Raw genomic sequence first — 18,016 nt, 5'->3', positions numbered from 1 at the left:
GGGCATACGATATTTCCGCACAGGGACAGGTAAAGCCGGCATATCACTAAGTTAAGTAGTGAAGCAGAAGGAGGCATGGATTCACATTAGTAAAAAGTAAATTTAGGGCTCATCACTTATGAAATAGATTTCCAAGACGACTAGTGGAATCTTTTCAGAAACAATTGGTTGCTGAAATGGAGCGGACAGGAGTCAGACATTTTGAATGGCACCACTCTGTTGTCTGTTTGGGCAGGAAGCAGCAGATGACCGTCGGGTGGGTGGCGAAGACTGGGCAGCCTAGAGTCTGTTTGTCAGCACCAAGGGAAGGCGACTGGCAGCAAGGTAACCTGCGGAATGAGGGGGTTGTTCCCGGGGTCTTGCAGCTGGGATGGGTGGGGCGGTGTAGCGGAAGCAGAGGTTGGACACTGCACATTGAAAGATGCTACATAAAATTCAAGTAGTTGTTATTGCTGGTGAAATGGTTCTCAACACTATTTTTGTCACATCTTTACAATAGCCATTTAAAGTAAATGGGTTAACATTAGCATGTTAAGATGTTTGCTACACCAACAACGTGCACTTAAATAGCATCTTTAATGTAGTAAAATGTCCCAAGGTGCTTCACAAGAGCATGATCGAACAAGATTTGACAGTGAATCACATAAGGAGATATTAGGTCAGATGATCAAAAGTTTGGTCAAAGAGGTAGGTTTTAGAGAGCATTGTACAGCATTGTAAAGGAGGAGAGACAGGAAATGAGGCAGAGAGGTTATGGTTCCAGAGCTTTAGTAACTGAAAGCACAGCCACCACTAGTGGAGTGATTAAAATACGGAATGCGCAAGAGGCCAAAATTGGAGGAGTGTAGAGATCTTGGAAAGTTTTAGGGCTGGAGGAGGTTAAAATTGTTGACGGCAATCTCATCCCATTCAAAACCAAACACTGGGCGAGATTTGCAGCAATGTATCAACCAGCTACCACTCAAGATTGATAATATTTCACAGCTGGCAAAGACAAACAGTGGACCAGACATGGTCAGCTGAGAATAGTGGGAGGTTGGCCTGATCACCCACAAATGACACAGCCAGGAGTGACCTTGTCAGCCTCGCGCTTATTACATCTCACCGCCATGTGTGACATTTTATTTTGATTCCATTTAAAATAACATTCAAAAGTATTTTTCCTTTAACTGACAATCACATATTTTCATATCTTTACAGTTTCTTGACCACATTTTATATTTAAACATTGAGCAATGTACAAGTCAGAAACAGGATGCCATGTGTCTGTCCATTCCACCAGCCTGTTTATCTCCTCTTGAGGTTTGTCACTATCCTCCTCACAGTTCACAATACTTCCAAGTTTTGTGTCATCTGCAAATTTTGAAATTGTGTCTTGCACACCCAAGTCTAGGTCATGAATATAGATCAAGAAAAGCAGTGGTCCTAATAACAACCCCTGGAGAATCCCACTATAGACCATTCAAAGCTGGGTATGAGAGAATTTGGGCAAATTGCTGATGGCAAAAATGCACCAGTGTCAGATTGGGAGATCTGAGTTCAAAATTCAGCTTCCCCCAAATAAGCAACAGCTGATTTCATCTGGCTGTCTTGTCATTGCCTAACATGAGGCAGTAGAGGATGGCAGGTGAGGAAGAGAGTGGGGCAGACAAATGCAGGATGGAAATAAAGCAGGACCAACACTAGCTGACATTTATACACCCTTCTCCAACGAGTTGGCCACAAAGTCTCATTGGCAGAGCCCATATTGGGAATTGTAATTCCTACTGTACTAACATAGAGAAGATGCTTGTTGGCACTGGATTCCTGTAGAGCGCTGAAAACTTTAACGATCCCATGTCGCGCATTCTGCTGTCCGACGAGGTTCTGCAGTGCATCTGGAAAAGAATACCAGAGAATAACTACTATCACTTGGTTCATGTCACAGGATTCCTCATTGATCCACTCACAAGGAAGACCGCCTCAAGAGAAAAATGTTAAAGATAATTCTTAATAAACCTAAAAGAGAGTGTTCATTGGTTCGGTTTAATAACCAAAGATCATCTTTTTTCCATCTGTGTCAGTAGCTATAATTAAGCTTGGAGGAAATTCATGTCTAATTACAATTAAAAGTTGTTAAAATAAAGTTGAGAATGCTGAATCAGAAAGACAGTACCAAAGAAGGGATACATTCCCCATTTCCAAGTCAAAGTTTAGCAGCTGGTCAGATTTTGTAGCTATAGGGCAGCCCTTTCATACAGTCTGAGAACAGCCAATCACATCTTAACCTGCACATTAATGACATCACCTTTTGCAATGCATGTGACTCCCTAGGACCAATCGGACGAGGGGAAGATCCTTGATGTGTTCAGAATGCATCCATTTATAGAATGAAGAAAATTCTGGTCGTGAGGTTATCTATCTTTATCACCAAAAATGTGATGATCTAATAGAATTTGGGACCAATTTATGGCAAATTATAAGTATGCAGATACATTGATGAATTGCAAACAGAGGGAATACAAACCCCATGAAATACCTGGATTTCTTAGAAGCCAAACCGCAGATCTCTAAACCACCGTGCTATTTAGTCTCCCCAAATCACACTTTTCCTGAATATCAGCATATTCCCACCCTACCGTTACCATCAAGCCGGGAGACCAACCCTGGTTCAATGAAGAGTGGAGGAGGGCATGCCAGGAGCAAAACCACCTCAAAATGAGGTGTCAACCTGGTAAAGCTACAATACAGGACTACTTGCATGCCAAACTGCGTAATCAGCATGCGATAGAGCTCAGCGATCCCATAACCAACGGATCAGATGCAAGCTCTGCAGTCCTGCCACGTCCAGCCATGAATGGTGGTGGACAATTAAACAACTAACTGGAGGAGGTGGCTCCACAAATATCCCCATCCTCAATGATGGGGGAGCCCAGCACATCAGTGTGAAAGATAAGACTGAAGCATTTGCAACAATCTTCAGCCAGAAGTGCAGAGTTGATGATCCATCTCGGCCTCCTCCTGAAGTCCCCAGCATCACAGATGCCAGACTTCAGCCAATTCGATTCACTCAGTGTGATATCAAGAAATGACTGAAGGCACTGGATACTGCAAAGGCCATGGGATCTGACAATATTCCGGCAATAGTACTGAAAACCTGTGTTCCAGAACTTCTGCGCCACTAGCCAAGCTGTTCCAGTACAGCTACAACACTGGCATCTACCCGGCAATGTGGAAAATTGCCCAGGCATGTCCTGTACACAAAAAGCAAGACAAGTCCAACCCGGCCAATTACTGCCCCATCAGTCTACTCTCAATCATCAGTAAAGTGATGGAAGGTGTCATCGACAGTGCTATCAAGCGGCACTTGCTTAGCAATAACCTGCTCAGTGACACTCAGTTTGGGTTCCACCAGGGCCACTCAGCTCCTGACATCATTACAGCCTTGGTTCAAACATGGACAAAAGAGCTGAACTCAAGAGGCGAGGTGAGAGTGACTGCCCTTGACATCAAGGCAGCATTTGACCGAGTACAGCATCAAGGAGCCCTAGCAAAACTGAAGTCAATGGGAATCGGGGGAAAACGCTCCGCTGGTTAGAGTCATACCTAACCCAAAGGAAGATAGTTGTGGTTGTTGGAGGTCAATCATCTGAGCTCCAGGACATCACTGCAGGCGTTCCTCAGGGTAGTGTCCTAGGCCCAACCATCTTCAGCTACTTCATCAATGACCTTCCTTCAATGATAAGGTCAGAAGTCAGGATGTTCACTGATGATTGCACAATGTTCAGCACCATTCGCGACTCCTCAGATACTCAGACTGTGTAGAAATGCAGCCAGACCTGGACAATATCCAGGCTTGGGCTGATAAGTGGCAAGTAATTTTCGTGCCACACAAGTGCCAGGCAATGTCCATCTCCAACAAGAGAGAATCTAACCATCTACCCTTGACATTCAACAGCATTACCATCACTGAATCCCCCATTATCAATATCCTAGGGATTACCATTGACCAGAAACTGAACTGGAGTAGCCATATAAATACCGTGGCTACAAGAGCAGGTCAGAGGCTAGGAATCCTGCGGTAAGTAACTCACCTTCTGACTCCCCAAAGCCTGTCCACCATCTACAAGGCACAAGTCAGGAGTGTGATGGAATACTCTCCACTTGCCTGGATGGGTGCACCCAACAACACTCAAGACGCTCGACACCATCCAGGACAAAGCAGCCCGCTTGATTGGCATCTCATCCACAAACATTCACTCCCTCCACCACCGATGCAGTGGCAGCAGTGTGTACCATCTACAAGATGCACTGCAGCAACGCACCAAAGCCCCTTAGACAGCACCTTCCAAACCCGCAACCTGTACCAACTAGAAGGACATTGGCAGCAGATGCAAGGGAACACCACCACCTGCAAGTTCCCCTCCAAGGCACACACCATCCTTACTTGGAACTATATCGCCGTTCCTTCACTGTCAATGGGTCAAAATTCTCGAACTCCCTTTCTAACAGCACTGTGGGTGTACCTACCCCACATGGACTGCAGCAGTTCAAGAAGGCAGCTCACCACCAACTTCTCAAGGGCAATTAGAAATGGGCAATAAATGCTGGCCTAGCCAGCGATGCCCACATTGCATGAATGAATGAAAAAAAAAAATCATGTCAATGTCCCACATGCTGCATTGGAAACAGAACTGCGCAATGGCTGGACAGGAGATCATTTACATCTCTTCTACCCTTCAACAAGTATGACAATAGGATTGGTTCATCCTCTACTTTTAGAAAGTTTATCCCCAAGACAAACAGCTTCACTTCAGACCTGCTCCTACTCCTTGGTGAGGAATAATGGATGCACCCTGCTTGACCATGCATAACAACTCTCCCAATAGATACACAATGCATCACTGCAGACACTGAGACCATACTGTCTGTATCTCAGGTGCAGATGCTGAGACCATAATGCTGATTTCTCATCTGGTTGGGCTCAGTGGAAGCACCAGGACTGAGGCCACTCATGCCTCTGCCGTGTGGAGTTAGTGTACACACAAACAGTGCCAAATGCATCCCAGCTATGGGGAGGAAAATCAGTGCAGAAACCAGGACTCAGATTCCTAACATGATACATTTCTGCTTGACCAGTCAGGGTGGGATGTCAAGGCGGCTCAGGTGCGATCCCAAAGGAAGCAGAGGGGGCAGGGAAAGGGGAAACAATATTAGAATATTAATTTCACTAACTGATTAAATTAGAAATCAGTTTATAAAAAGGCAGAACACCTGCAGCACGCTTCCTCTTTCAGAAACAAAATCTTTAAAGTCAGAGAACCACAGCCAGTCTAATATTTAATCAACCGTTGATAGTAACATGGCAACCAGAGAAATACCATGCTGAAAAGCTGTCTGAACATACTGTAGACATCCACCTGCAGCAGACCAAGAGTTAAAAATGTCACAGTTTTATGCAAAAGATACTGAATGAGCATGATACTCTGTGTGTTTTTCCACATGGCAACATTTAAAATAGCAAACTAAATGTCACTAATGTCGAGAGGACAGGATTCCTCTCGTCCAAAAGTTTGGTAAGTATGGTCAACAAGAGTAAAGGCTTCCTTATAGAAAAAAAAATCATCCCTAGTTGTACTAAATGACTTTGCAACAATCCTCCATTTCAATGACCAATAAAGGATGGCAGAATAAATATGATTGTCTGATTGCAATGTCATTCCTCGGCCATGGTCGTCAAGACAAATATTACACGCTGCACCTTTGATGACAAGCCTGGCTGGCCAGCCAGCAGGACTGATCGATTTTAGTGAGAAATTCAAAATCAGTTACTTGCCAGAGTTAATGCAATGCATCGCCAGCTATACCTGGAATGTTATCGAGTAGTTTCTGCTGAGCTTTGTGCTTTGTCTCCAATCGCTGCTGCTCTGTTCTAGGAGCTGTAGGAGGTGCTAATTTACCATTTGGCCAGAAGGCATCTCGAAAGAGATTGATGTAGCAAACCAGCATCTGTTCACTGACTATCCAGTTGATTGTGTCACGGATTTGCCTGAAATGAATGAAACAAACTGGTCATGGTCAAACATTTCCAACAGCCCGATAACTGAAACTTAAATACGATCAAAGTCTTGATTTTTGAAGGGGGTACATTTATTTGAAGAATATAAACTATTCCTGTGAGTAATGCCATGTGTCTTTGCCATAAGAAAGTCAGATCCTACGTACTTCTCATGTCATTTGTAATGGAAAACAAGAGTAAGTGATGGTTTTTGAGGTAGTTGGCTGGCTTTTGCCATGCTTCAGTTTATTCTGTATCATTCTGTTGCACATTGAAGTAATAATGCACTAAAAAGCATGCGTCTGAATTAATTTGGGTGAAATTTTTTAAAACTCATTCACGTGATGTACTGCCCAGTCCTATACAACTGAGTGACTTATTAGGCCATTTTAGAGGGCTGCTAACAGTCAATCACATTGCTGTAGGTCTGGAGTCAGGCCAGGTCGGACCCAGATTCTCTACCCTAAAAGACTTGGTGATTTGGTGAACTAGATGGTTTTTTTAACAACAATCCAGTAGTTCCATGGTCACCTTACTGATACTTGTTTTTTTAATTGCAGATTTATTTAATTAACTGAATTCAAATCCCTCAGCTGATGTGGTGGGAACTGAACTCCCGTCTGAATCACTACTTCGGGCCTCTGGATTACTAACCCAGTAACTTAATCACTATACTACTGTAGCAAGGAATTAACAGTCAGAAGCACCTTTCTAAAATTCCCTTGTGGCTACATTAGAAGAGGCTCACTTTCATTGGACACTGATTAGAGCGCAACAAGATCCATAAAAATGCTGTGACTGATTCTTAATTAACAGTTAATTAACTGTTGGCCTTCCTATGATAGGATTATCAAATGCAAATGTTTTGAGGCTCTCACTGACCAACTGACTCTCTGGAGAGGCTCACCCTGTGCCACCTTGTTCTGCCTATTTGTCTTCCATAGGTTTCCTCCTCCCCCTCTCTTAACACACTGTGCCCTAGAATAATGGTACACAGCACTGTGTATTCGTCCATCATGAATCCTGACCCTGATTTGGTTTGCACACTCAACAAGATGACAGGTATTTCTAACAGGAGTGGTGAACAACTGAAGAGCAGAGAGAGCTGGAGCCTGACAGCTCGAGCTGAGGAGCTGGATGACACTTAAGAGTAGGATTGAAAGTAACATTTTTAAACTGTGGGAGGAGCACATAAAACAAATGGCATTGATTGAGTGATTTTTAGTTGCAAATTATCTGATTTTTTTTAACTGAACTGTATCTGCTTCAGATGCATTTGAGAAAAAGAGTCATGCAAATGCGAGTGTTTATTTGTTAATTAGCTGTACAAAATAGAACTGCAGGCGAACATTACTCTGGTCTAGAGATTCGGCCTCGTGGTGTCCGTTTTGCAGGCCATAAACAGCCTCCTAAGCTTCCAATATGGAAGGCATGAAGCACACACTCATTACAAGCTAGAAGTGTGCCATCCTCCATATTAGTAAATGCCAAGGGGGAAGAAAAATTGGCATACAGTGCCAACATCTGTTACAGGCATTAGGCCCTTTTGATATGCAAATAAGATGCCCAACACACCCAACGCTTGATTGAGATCCCCACGACAAGACTGGTTTGTCCTGAGCCGGGCAGTCGCTGCTACACTCAAAACAACCAAGCCCACAGGCCTTAAAACGGACTGCTACAGGCTGGCATCAAAAAGGATGATGCGATTAGGCAAGATTTAGGATGCGTAGGATGGGGAAGGAAACTGCAGGGGATGGGCACAATCGAAATGTGGAGCTTATTCAAGGAGCAGCTACTGCGTGTCCTTGATAAGTATGTACCTGTCAGGCAGGGAGGAAGTTGTCGAGCGAGGGAGCTGTGGTTTACTAAAGAAGTTGAAGCGCTTGTCAAAAGGAAGAAGGAGGCTTATGTCAGGATGAGACGTGAAGGCTCAGTTAGGGCGCTTGAGAGTTACAAGCTAGCCAGGAAGGATCTAAAGGGAGAGCTAAGAAGAGCAAGGAGAGGACACGAGAAGTCATTGGCGGATAGGATCAAGGAAAACCCTAAGGCTTTCTATAGGTATATCAGGAATAAAAGAATGACTAGAGTTAGATTAGGGCCAATCAAGGATAGTAGTGGGAAGTTGTATGTGGAATCAGAGGAGATAGGGGAAGCGTTAAATGAATATTTTTCATCGGTATTTACAGTAGAGAAAGAAAATGTTGTCGAGGAGAATACTGAGATTCAGACTACTAGGCTAGATGGGATTGAGGTTCACAAGGAGGAGGTGTTAGCAATTTTGGAAAGTGTGAAAATAGATAAGTCCCCTGGGCCAGATGGGATTTATCCTAGGATTCTCTGGGAAGCCAGGGAGGAGATTGCAGAGCCTTTGTCCTTGATCTTTATGTTGTCATTGTCGACAGGAATAGTGCCGGAAGACTGGAGGAGAGCAAATGTTGTCCCCTTGTTCAAGAAGGGTAGTAGAGACAGCCCTGGTAATTATAGACCTGTGAGCCTTACTTCGGTTGTGGGTAAAATGTTGGAAAAGGTTATAAGAGACAGGATTTATAATCATCTTGAAAAGAATAAGTTCATTAGCGATAGTCAGCACGGTTTTGTGAAGGGTAGGTCACAAACCTTATTGAGTTTTTCGAGAAGGTGACCAAACAGGTGGATGAGGGTAAAGCAGTGGATGTGGTATATATGGATTTCAGTAAGGCGTTTGATAAGGTTCCCCACGGTAGGCTATTGCAGAAAATACGGAAGTATGGGGTTGAAGGTGATTTAGAGCTTTGGATCAGAAATTGGCTAGCTGAAAGAAGACAGAGGGTGGTGGTTGATGGCAAATGTTCATCCTGGAGTTTAGTTACTAGTGGTGTACCGCAAGGATCTGTTTTGGGGCCACTGCTGTTTGTCATTTTTATAAATGACCTGGAAGAGGGTGTAGAAGGGTGGGTTAGTAAATTTGCGGATGACACGAAGGTAGGTGGAGTTGTGGATAGTGCCGAAGGATGTTGTAGGGTACAGAGGGACATAGATAGGCTGCAGAGCTGGGCTGAGAGATGGCAAATGGAGTTTAATGTGGAAAAGTGTGAGGTGATTCACTTTGGAAGGAGTAACAGGAATGCAGAGTACTGGGCTAATGGGAAGATTCTTGGTAATGTAGATGAACAGAGAGATCTTGGTGTCCAGGTACATAAATCCCTGAAAGTTGCTACCCAGGTTAATAGGGCTGTTAAGAAGGCATATTGTGTGTTAGCTTTTATAGTAGGGGGATCGAGTTTCGGAGCCACGAGGTCATGCTGCAGCTGTACAAAACTCTGGTGAGACCGCACCTGGAGTATTGCGTGCAGTTCTGGTCACCGCATTATAGGAAGGATGTGGAAGCTTTGGAAAGGGTGCAGAGGAGATTTACTAGGATGTTGCCTGGTATGGAGGGAAGGTCTTACGAGGAAAGGCTGAGGGACTTGAGGTTGTTTTCGTTGGAGAGAAGGAGGAGGAGAGGTGACTTAATAGAAAAACATATAAGATAATCAGAGGGTTAGATAGGGTGGATAGTGAGAGTCTTTTTCCTCGGATGGTGATGGCAAACACGAGGGGACATAGCTTTAAGTTGAGGGGTGATAGATATAGGACAGATGTTAGAGGTAGTTTCTTTACTCAGAAAGTAGTAGGGGCGTGGAACGCCCTGCCTGCAACAGTCGTAGACTCGCCAACTTTAAGGGCATTTAAGTGGTCATTGGATAGACATATGGATGAAAATGGAATAGTGTAGGTCAGATGGTTTCACAGGTCGGCGCAACATCGAGGGCCAAAGGGCCTGTACTGTGCTGTAATGTTCTAATGTTCTAACGTAACATCTTAGAATGTAAGCTGAATGTGGAGCCAGGTGGAGCAGAAGTGAGCTGCTGCTGGTCACCACCCCAACACAGATTACTGCTAGTTTGATGAAGGGTCACTGACCTGTTAACTCTGCTTCTCTCTCCACAGATGCTGCCAGACTTGCTGAGTATTTCCAGCGTTTCTTGTTTGTGTTACAGATTACTACTACTCCGTGCCTGCTGCCACTGCCTCCTTCCTGACCTGATCGCACCCCAATTCATCATTTACTGGAGCACCACTGCTGGTAAAGGCCTGCTACCTGACCCGAACCCGACAGGATCCGACGACATGCATTGGGTTCGGGTCGAGTCTGGCCCCTCTACCGGATCCGGCTTTTGGGCTCGGGTCGGGTACACACGCTAAGTGTTCTGCCGGTAAGTATTAAAAATAAAAAACTTACCTGAGCTGGGAGTCCGGGATGAAACTGAATCTGCGCAGTCAGTGAGTGATGTCACAATGATATCATCACGCACACGCTGCAGCTTCCTGGAGGTTCTGAGTCGAAAGGTAAGTAAAGGAATGGTCGGGTTGGGCTGAGTTGGGGTCTGGCTCGGGTCAGGCGCAGGGCAAAATTGGAGGGGCTCAGACCGGGTCGGGCTCAGGTCCGCTGTAGATTGATTGGGTTTGGGTCGGGTTCTTTTTCCTGACCTAAGCAGGCCTTTAGCTGCTGGTGTCGCAGCGCTTCGATCTTCAATGCCACACTGCCAACAAGGTGCCCATTACTGCCTGCAGTTTGCCAGCTCATTGGAAATAAGATTAGAGGCCCAACATCGAGTATGCCGCAAGTCTGACCATTCAGGCACAGAGGTGGAATCCTTTGCTACCCATCTGCGTGCCCAAAAATGGCCATGCCCAAATTTCTAGGCCAATATGTCCAAACCGCCTTATAGATTTGTGTTGAAGTGGTTGAATGGCTCAAGGAGGTCATTCTCATTAAAACAATTTCAACAGAAGGCAAGAATATGAATTCCACATCACTATGGGGTTTTTTTTTTTGCTCTGAGTGTTTGCAAAAGCATTCACAGAAAATAATTAAAAGTTGAAAGGTTACTGATCTGGGTATATAGTTTGCAAGTCCCCAGTGCAGTTATTTACTCATATGGATATGAGTATCCATACTCAGATTAGATGTAGTGAATTGCATTAAATAATAGCAAGTGACATTACACTGCGAAATATGTGGCCTTCAGTCAATTAATCAAAGCAGTCTTTGGGAAACAATTTGACAATGGAATCAAGACTAAGCAACAGAGCTGACTGAAGTGCAACAATTGCATTTCAAGGACAGAAGTAGTTTTTAGTGTATTTTAATCATTTTCTTTTGCATCTTTAACTTAAGACAAGTTCCAGCAATTTTACCCAATTTGGGTGATTCATTGTGGCCAACAAGCTGTCTGAGGAACATCAAAATCCACTTACTGCACTTAACATTCACTAACCCGAGTTAGTCCAAAATCAGAACTTCCATCGGCCTGAAAGGACACACTCTTCAGTGATTGGTAGAAAAATTAGAGGGGAGATGAGGAAAAACTTTTTCACCCAAAGAGGGTCTGGAACTCACTGCCTGAAAGGGTAATTGAGGCAGAAACCATCAACTCATTCAAAAGGAGTCTGGATATGCACCTCAGGTGCCGTAATCTGCAGGGCTATGGACCAAATGCTGGAAGGTGGGATTAGAATAGGTGTATTGTTTTTCGGCCGGCACAGACACGATGGGCCAAGTGGCCTCTTTCTGTGCCTTATGATTCTCTACTTGTCTATTTAATTAGATGCATGTGGAGAAGTGCCAAGGCTCAGGAATCTCCAAATGTGTGCATGGATATGGCTGGGAAACCATGCAACCTTCTAGCACAGACCACTGGTAAGCTTCCTGCTGCTCAACCAGCTAAGACCACCCTACCTGTTTGTGCTTTAGCTCTGGAGGATTATTTAAAGCCCAAGTAAGAAGAATTCTTGCCCACAGTGCCAGTCTACCCTTCCCTGTCCCATCATCAATCAACTGCACCTTGGAATACTCCACACTTGCCTGGGTCAGATATTGGATTAACAGGTGAGGCGGTGGCATAGTGGACTAGTAATCCAGAGCCAAGGTTAATGCTCTGGGGACATGGGTTCAAATCCCACCATGGCAGATGGTGAAATCTGAATTCCATTAATAAATTCGGAATTAAAAGCTAGTCTAATGATGATCATGAAACCATTGCCGATTGTTGTAAAAACCCATCCTTTAGAGAAAGAAATCTGCTGTCCTTACCTGGTCTGGCCTACGTATGACTCCGGACCCACAGCAATGTAGCTGGATTTTAAATGCCCTCTGAAATGGCCTAGCAAACTACTCAGTTCAAGGGCAATTAGGGATGGGCAATAAATGCTGGCCTAGCCAGCAACGCCCACACCCCACAAATGAATTTTAAAAATATAGTACAAAGAACCCCTTCCACTGAAGATGCAAAACAAACTACTTACTTGTTGATTGTCCTTCCAAATGTAACTTGTACTAGAGCAATAAGTGTCTTCCTGACCCACTTGAACACTGTAACACATAAAAAGACTAGATTACAGATCTTTGCCATTCTTCCCAAACAAAAAGGTACAAATTTGTGCTCTTCAAGGAGACATTGTAAACAGTTGCATTATCTTCTACAATACTCTTCATTCAAATAAAGCATTATCTACATACAACAGGAATAAACCCAGGCCAACAACAGTAAAGTCATGAAGAACAAAAATTTATTTCAGACATTTTCATATCAAGGATGTCACGCACATAGTTCTTTCTGTGCTGCATCAAGGACTTCCCCAGGCCTGTTGCCAACAATCCTTTCTCCAAAGGAAATCGTCCCTCTTTTAGTATGGTATTGTATGAGGCTTGTTGAGTGGGATGTGGGATATGGTACTTGTAGAAGTAGTCCAAAAGTTTAGAAAAAAATATTTCTTCAGGATCGATAAACTTTATTTATTACAGTCACCACATTTATATCAGCCTAGAAAAGTAGGAAAAACTGACTAATAACTTCAAAAAAGGTGATAGCCCTCAAAAAGCCAAAGATACGTAAAAACAAGCCGTTACATGGGTTTGTAATTTAAGCTGTTGGAATACTCAACAATCCTTCACTTGTTTTCCAACCCCTATCCGTCTAACACAAGTACATTAAATCTAAATGTTGAAGGCACACAATTAGTACTGCATTTTCAACTGAGTCAAGGCTGACACTACAATTGCATTCCAGCCTCTTATGGCAAACTCTTTTAGGCCTTTCTGACTGAAAAATGGAGTGAAGCTTCATGCACTTAATCTCAAACAACGACAGAAAAAAAGAAATGTATTAAGTTCACTTACTTCCCCTGAGCTCAAAGATTTCTCCAATGAGCATGAAACAAGGTTCAGCAAGAGAGTCTCTTTTGCAGTCAGCCTCGTCCCCATAATCAGACAAATCGCTGTCCTCCTCGGTCTCCTCCTGAGGACAGCAATGGAAAAACAATAATCGAAAAACATATTTGGAGGAACTGACATTGTATACAGCTTCGGCAAATGACAAGACTTTAAAATGAAAGATTATCTGAAGCCAGTACACAGCTAAGCATTCTTCATTTCAATGGCGATGTCATCATCAGCTTCTTATCCTAACGCATATGTCAGAAAATTCCATCTTTATGATTTGTAGGTCCTTGTTAATACCTCAGAATGAGAAAATCATTCCCGAGTTATTTTATATCTCTGATGTCACAAGCCTGCCGTTAATAGTGCAGTCTCTGATATTATATGACCATTATTTTTCAGCAGCAATAAGTTTGGCAATACATGAATACTAATCTAACTGGTATCTTTGTCATCATAAATAAATTAACCTAATTCCAATACATTGAATACTGGGACCACCATATAGTGACAGCATTTAATCAGACATACTATTGAATTTACAGTATAGGCTGTGCTGCATGAAGAGTATTGAGTGGGAGCTACATGCCTGTGGCATCTGTGGAGGGTGGGGGTTGGAAGAAAAAGGCTGGGGTGGGGGGTGGGGAGGCCATCCGCAGGCTGTTCCTATTCACACCTGTGCTTTCACATTACTGCCTCGGCCCTTGGTGTATTCTGCCCATTCACCATTGGCTGCATGTTACGCATGGGTTGGGAAGACCAGAAGAACTAAACATAAAATGGAAAGACAATGCAGCCTCGAAAATGAAAAATTAATTTCTATACAGAATAAAAGTGGCCAATTTATCCTTTGCTAGTTCAGGGTTTTAGGTGCATGCTGCCGCTAATCAGAAAATTCTCACTTGCGTAATTCACCATAACCTGTGTTAGTCTATTTTCAAGAAAGTACTTGAATTCCTTTGGATCTAGTTATGACTGAAACAGATATCCCCATGATAATTTTACACAGAACTAGGGCCACGCAAACTGTTTCCTTGTGGATGAATCTTTAAAGACAGCCTCTGCCGTCACTGATAGAATGTAACATGAAAGATTATGAGCTTCAGCAGTTAATAGACAGCTAAGAATTCTTCATTTCTGCAATAAATAGTTGCCTCTAATTATGAGCTGTAACACAGTAGACTATATAAAAAGCTCCTTCACTCAGTTAATGACATACCTGGTTATAGAAATGACTGGACGAGTAATTTGGAGAAAGTATGTTCAAACTCTACCAAGGCAGTTTGAGAAATCGATCATAAAAAAAATCTGGAAATACTGTAAATAGCTGGTAGAAGTGACCACAAAGCTGTTAAATTGTAGTGACAAAATTATCAGGTTCACCAATGTCCCTTACCCGGTCTGCCCTATACTTGACTCCATTCCCACACCAACACGCTTGAATCTTTGCTTCCCTCTGAAATGGCCAAGCAAGCAACTGAGTTGTATCAACATCTTTTAAGGGCAAGTAGGGATGGACAATAATTTTTATTTTATTCATTCCTGGGATGTGGGCGCCACTGGCTAGGCCAGCATTTATTGCCTATCCCTAATATAAGGTGAGCTGCCTTCTTGAACCACTGCAGTCCATGTGGGGTAGGTACACACACAGTGCTGTTAGGAAGGGAGTTCCAGGATTTTGACCCAGCGAAAGTGAAGTTATGGCGATATAGCTCCAAGTCAGGATGGTGTGTGACTTGGAGGGGAACTTGCAGGTGGTGGTGTTCCCATGCATTTGCTGCCCTTGTCCTTCTAGGTAGTAGAGGTCGCAGGTTTGGAAGGTGCTGTCTGAGAAGCCTTGCTGCAGTGCATCTTGTAGATGTTACTCACTGCTGCCACTGTGCGTTGCTGGTGGAGGGAGTAAATGTTTGCTGATGGGGTACCAGTTAAGCGGGCTGCTTTGTCCTGGATGGAGTTGAGCTTCTTGAGTGTTTTTGGAGCTGCACCCATCCAGGCAAGTGGAGAGTATTCCATCACACTCCTGACTTGTGCCTTGTAGATAGTGGACAGGCTTTGGGGAGTCAGGAGGTTAGTTACTCGCCGCAGGATTTCTAGCCTCTGACCTGCTCTTGTAGCCACAGTATTATATGGCTACTCCAGTTCAGTTTCTGGTGTTGCTAGAGACTAAGGCCAGGATTGTATCCAGGCAACGCAGGTCTTGGCCACTGGCTAAAGCGCCAGCGAGAGCCCCGCAATGCCTCCTCTGGGGAAGACCCGCCACAATACGTGCCAATTAGGCACTTAAGTGGACAGCACTGGGCCTTCCCCAGGATTAAGGACCTCAGCGACAGAGGTCCCACCTGCTCAGAGCTGCCAGCCAATCAGAGACCGGCAGCTCTTTAACTGAACAGCACCACCACCTGTACTGGACTCACTGGAGGTGCTGGACACATGCCACAGGTGAGTCAGGGTGGGAGGAGTTTCACGGGATGGATGTCACTGTGGAGGTGGGTATAGGGGTGGTGTCAGCAGCAAGGGCAGGGGTGGCTCTCAGCGGGTCCCCTTCCTGATGCCGGGTCCCTCAATCAGGCACTATGTGCCTTTTAACGAGGGACCCACCACCGCTCCCAGCCCTGGAGCCGCCAAGCAACCTGCACGAGCTTGCTTGACGTGCTTCCCATACGCAACAGGTCCGCCTGCCATTGGGCTAATACCAGTGGTGGCGGGATGAGGCCCTTAATTGGGTATTAATTGCCCACTTAAGACCCTCACTTGGCAGCGAGTGGGAAGGCTGTCCACAAGCCCTTCTGCCCTGGACTTAATTCGGGTGGAGGTGGGAAAGTGACAGGGAGCCCCCCAACCCACCCCACGCAATGATATACTCTTCCTGCTTCCGAAGTCACCACGGGGGGGGGGGGGGGGGGGAAGCATAAAATTCTCCCCCTCAGGATTTGCTTTTTAAATAGTCGAATAAGGAGAAAAAAAATCTATGATGTATATGAATGTCTTGAAGCACTTCTTTGCATTTATACAGCCTCAACAGGAGCGTTAAAATAATCCTTTCTAGAGCTGGGTCAAAACCAATACACTACAGATCAAATTATTTTCTCCTGCTCTCAATCAGGACAACTTTGGCTGAGCTCTCATGTTCCCATCTTGACCAAAACAAAAGTGGACGCAAGAGAGCGCAAACAATAACTTGCATTTATATTGCAGCTTTATCATCAAAAATCATCCCAAGATGCTTCAGAGCAGTGTAATCAGACAAAAATGGATGTCAAAACAAACAAGGAGATATTGGGAGGGATGATCAAAAGCTCAGACAGAGATAGGTTTCAAGGGGTCCTTACTGAAGGAGAGTTGGAGGGGCTGGAGGAGTTTGCAGAGAGAAGCAAGGACATTTAAACTCTGCCATTAGGGGAGTTCATAATATATTTTTATCAATTATGAAGTGTAATCGGGGATTACAAAGCCCACTGTTAAACCAGAGTGAGACAAAATAAGTCGAATAATACAGTTTCTTTCCAATTCGTGCAGCGATTTAGTGATGTGTACCTCTTGATGAGAGAAGAAATCTCCAGGGAGCCTCTCCAGAAAGGAGGAAAGTGAAAAAGTTGACTTCTTCCCTTGTATATCGACAACTTTCAGGTATTCTGGAGAGGGGCTTAGAAAACCATAAAGTGCCTCACTCTGGCACAGTCTCTCATCTGTGAGGAGTTTCTGTAAGAAGAAAGTTCAGGCGAGAAAGTAGTAACAAAGACAACGGCACAGCAATTTTCTTAGTTATACCTTGGAACCAGCCAGCAGATCTACTGTACTTCTAGAAAACAGGTGACTTTTAAAGCAGCCATGAATCCAGAGAGCAAAACCTTCCTCCAGTTATGGAGATAATCAACATCAATGTTCTAAACTGTGGTGAACCATTTTCCCAGATCAGCAAACACTTACACAGGCTGAAATCTTTGATGCTGTGGTTATTTAAAAGCACCTCAATGTGGATCTTAATGCCATGTAATGTGTACTCCAAGTCATTATTCTTAAATATGTCTCTCAACTCGAATAATCCTCAGAGAGACACATTAAAAAAAAAACTTGTTTTACCCCAGCAAATAGATACTTCCGTAAATGTTGCCTGTGAGTGCAGAAAAAAGATCATGCTTCACTTTTATTTTTGACTCTTTTCTTAAACCAGATGTACAATCTGCTCTTGATGTCTGACTTGAGTAATATTCAGATCATGGCAAGAATCATAATGTGAAGACCTATTTATCCATGATTTAGTCTTCTGTCAGAAGGAGCAAATGACATGCTCTGACCCAAGAGCTGAAATGGCAACTGTAGCATCAATCTTTTCATCAAAGTGAAGTAGGAGTTTTACCCAACTTGGAAGCGGGAATGGAACCAGAGTGAGAAAATCTGCAATAACTCTAAAATATCTGTAGAATAAAGTGTTGTTACCCCAGATATAGAAATTGTTCATCATATCATGAAACTTGAATGTGCCCAGTTTCAATCTACCATTGACAATTGTGTTCATGTTGCTCATGGAGTTAAAATTTCTGTTTTCTCTTACCTGTAAAAAATTATTCAGTTGATTTTTTGACTTGTCCAGGAACTTCTGGTCAATGGATTTAAAGGGCAGCTTACTAATAGAAGGGAGCTGCACTTTCTTTAATATCGGGAAACACTGCAAAACACATCAGGTATTTACTACTTTAACAACACTGCATCATCACAGGGCGAGTTTTGAGAGCTGT

At 43.8% G+C, this 18,016-nt stretch overlaps 1 protein-coding gene across 3 annotated transcripts in view; it reads right to left on the bottom strand.

The window, feature by feature from the left end:
* Positions 1-18,016, bottom strand: part of snx25 (sorting nexin 25) — a 317,716-nt gene that overhangs the window by 2,960 nt on the left and 296,740 nt on the right. For 2 of the 3 annotated variants that reach the window (XM_068029407.1, XM_068029408.1), the window contains exons 14-19: positions 17,833-17,946; positions 16,815-16,979; positions 13,242-13,359; positions 12,368-12,434; positions 5,847-6,028; positions 1,777-1,877 (exon numbers count right to left, since the gene is read on the bottom strand). In XM_068029407.1, the coding sequence (XP_067885508.1) occupies positions 1,777-1,877; positions 5,847-6,028; positions 12,368-12,434; positions 13,242-13,359; positions 16,815-16,979; positions 17,833-17,946 (747 nt within the window). The remainder of the gene's footprint in view (positions 1-1,776; positions 1,878-5,846; positions 6,029-12,367; positions 12,435-13,241; positions 13,360-16,814; positions 16,980-17,832; positions 17,947-18,016) is intronic. The other variant, XM_068029409.1, reaches the window with a different exon arrangement.

The sequence above is a fragment of the Heterodontus francisci genome, chromosome 4 (assembly GCF_036365525.1).
Source record: "Heterodontus francisci isolate sHetFra1 chromosome 4, sHetFra1.hap1, whole genome shotgun sequence".
NCBI classification, from domain to species: Eukaryota; Metazoa; Chordata; class Chondrichthyes; order Heterodontiformes; family Heterodontidae; genus Heterodontus; species Heterodontus francisci.
Note: the sequence above shows the minus strand (reverse complement) of the source record. Positions and strands in the feature narration are given on the sequence as shown.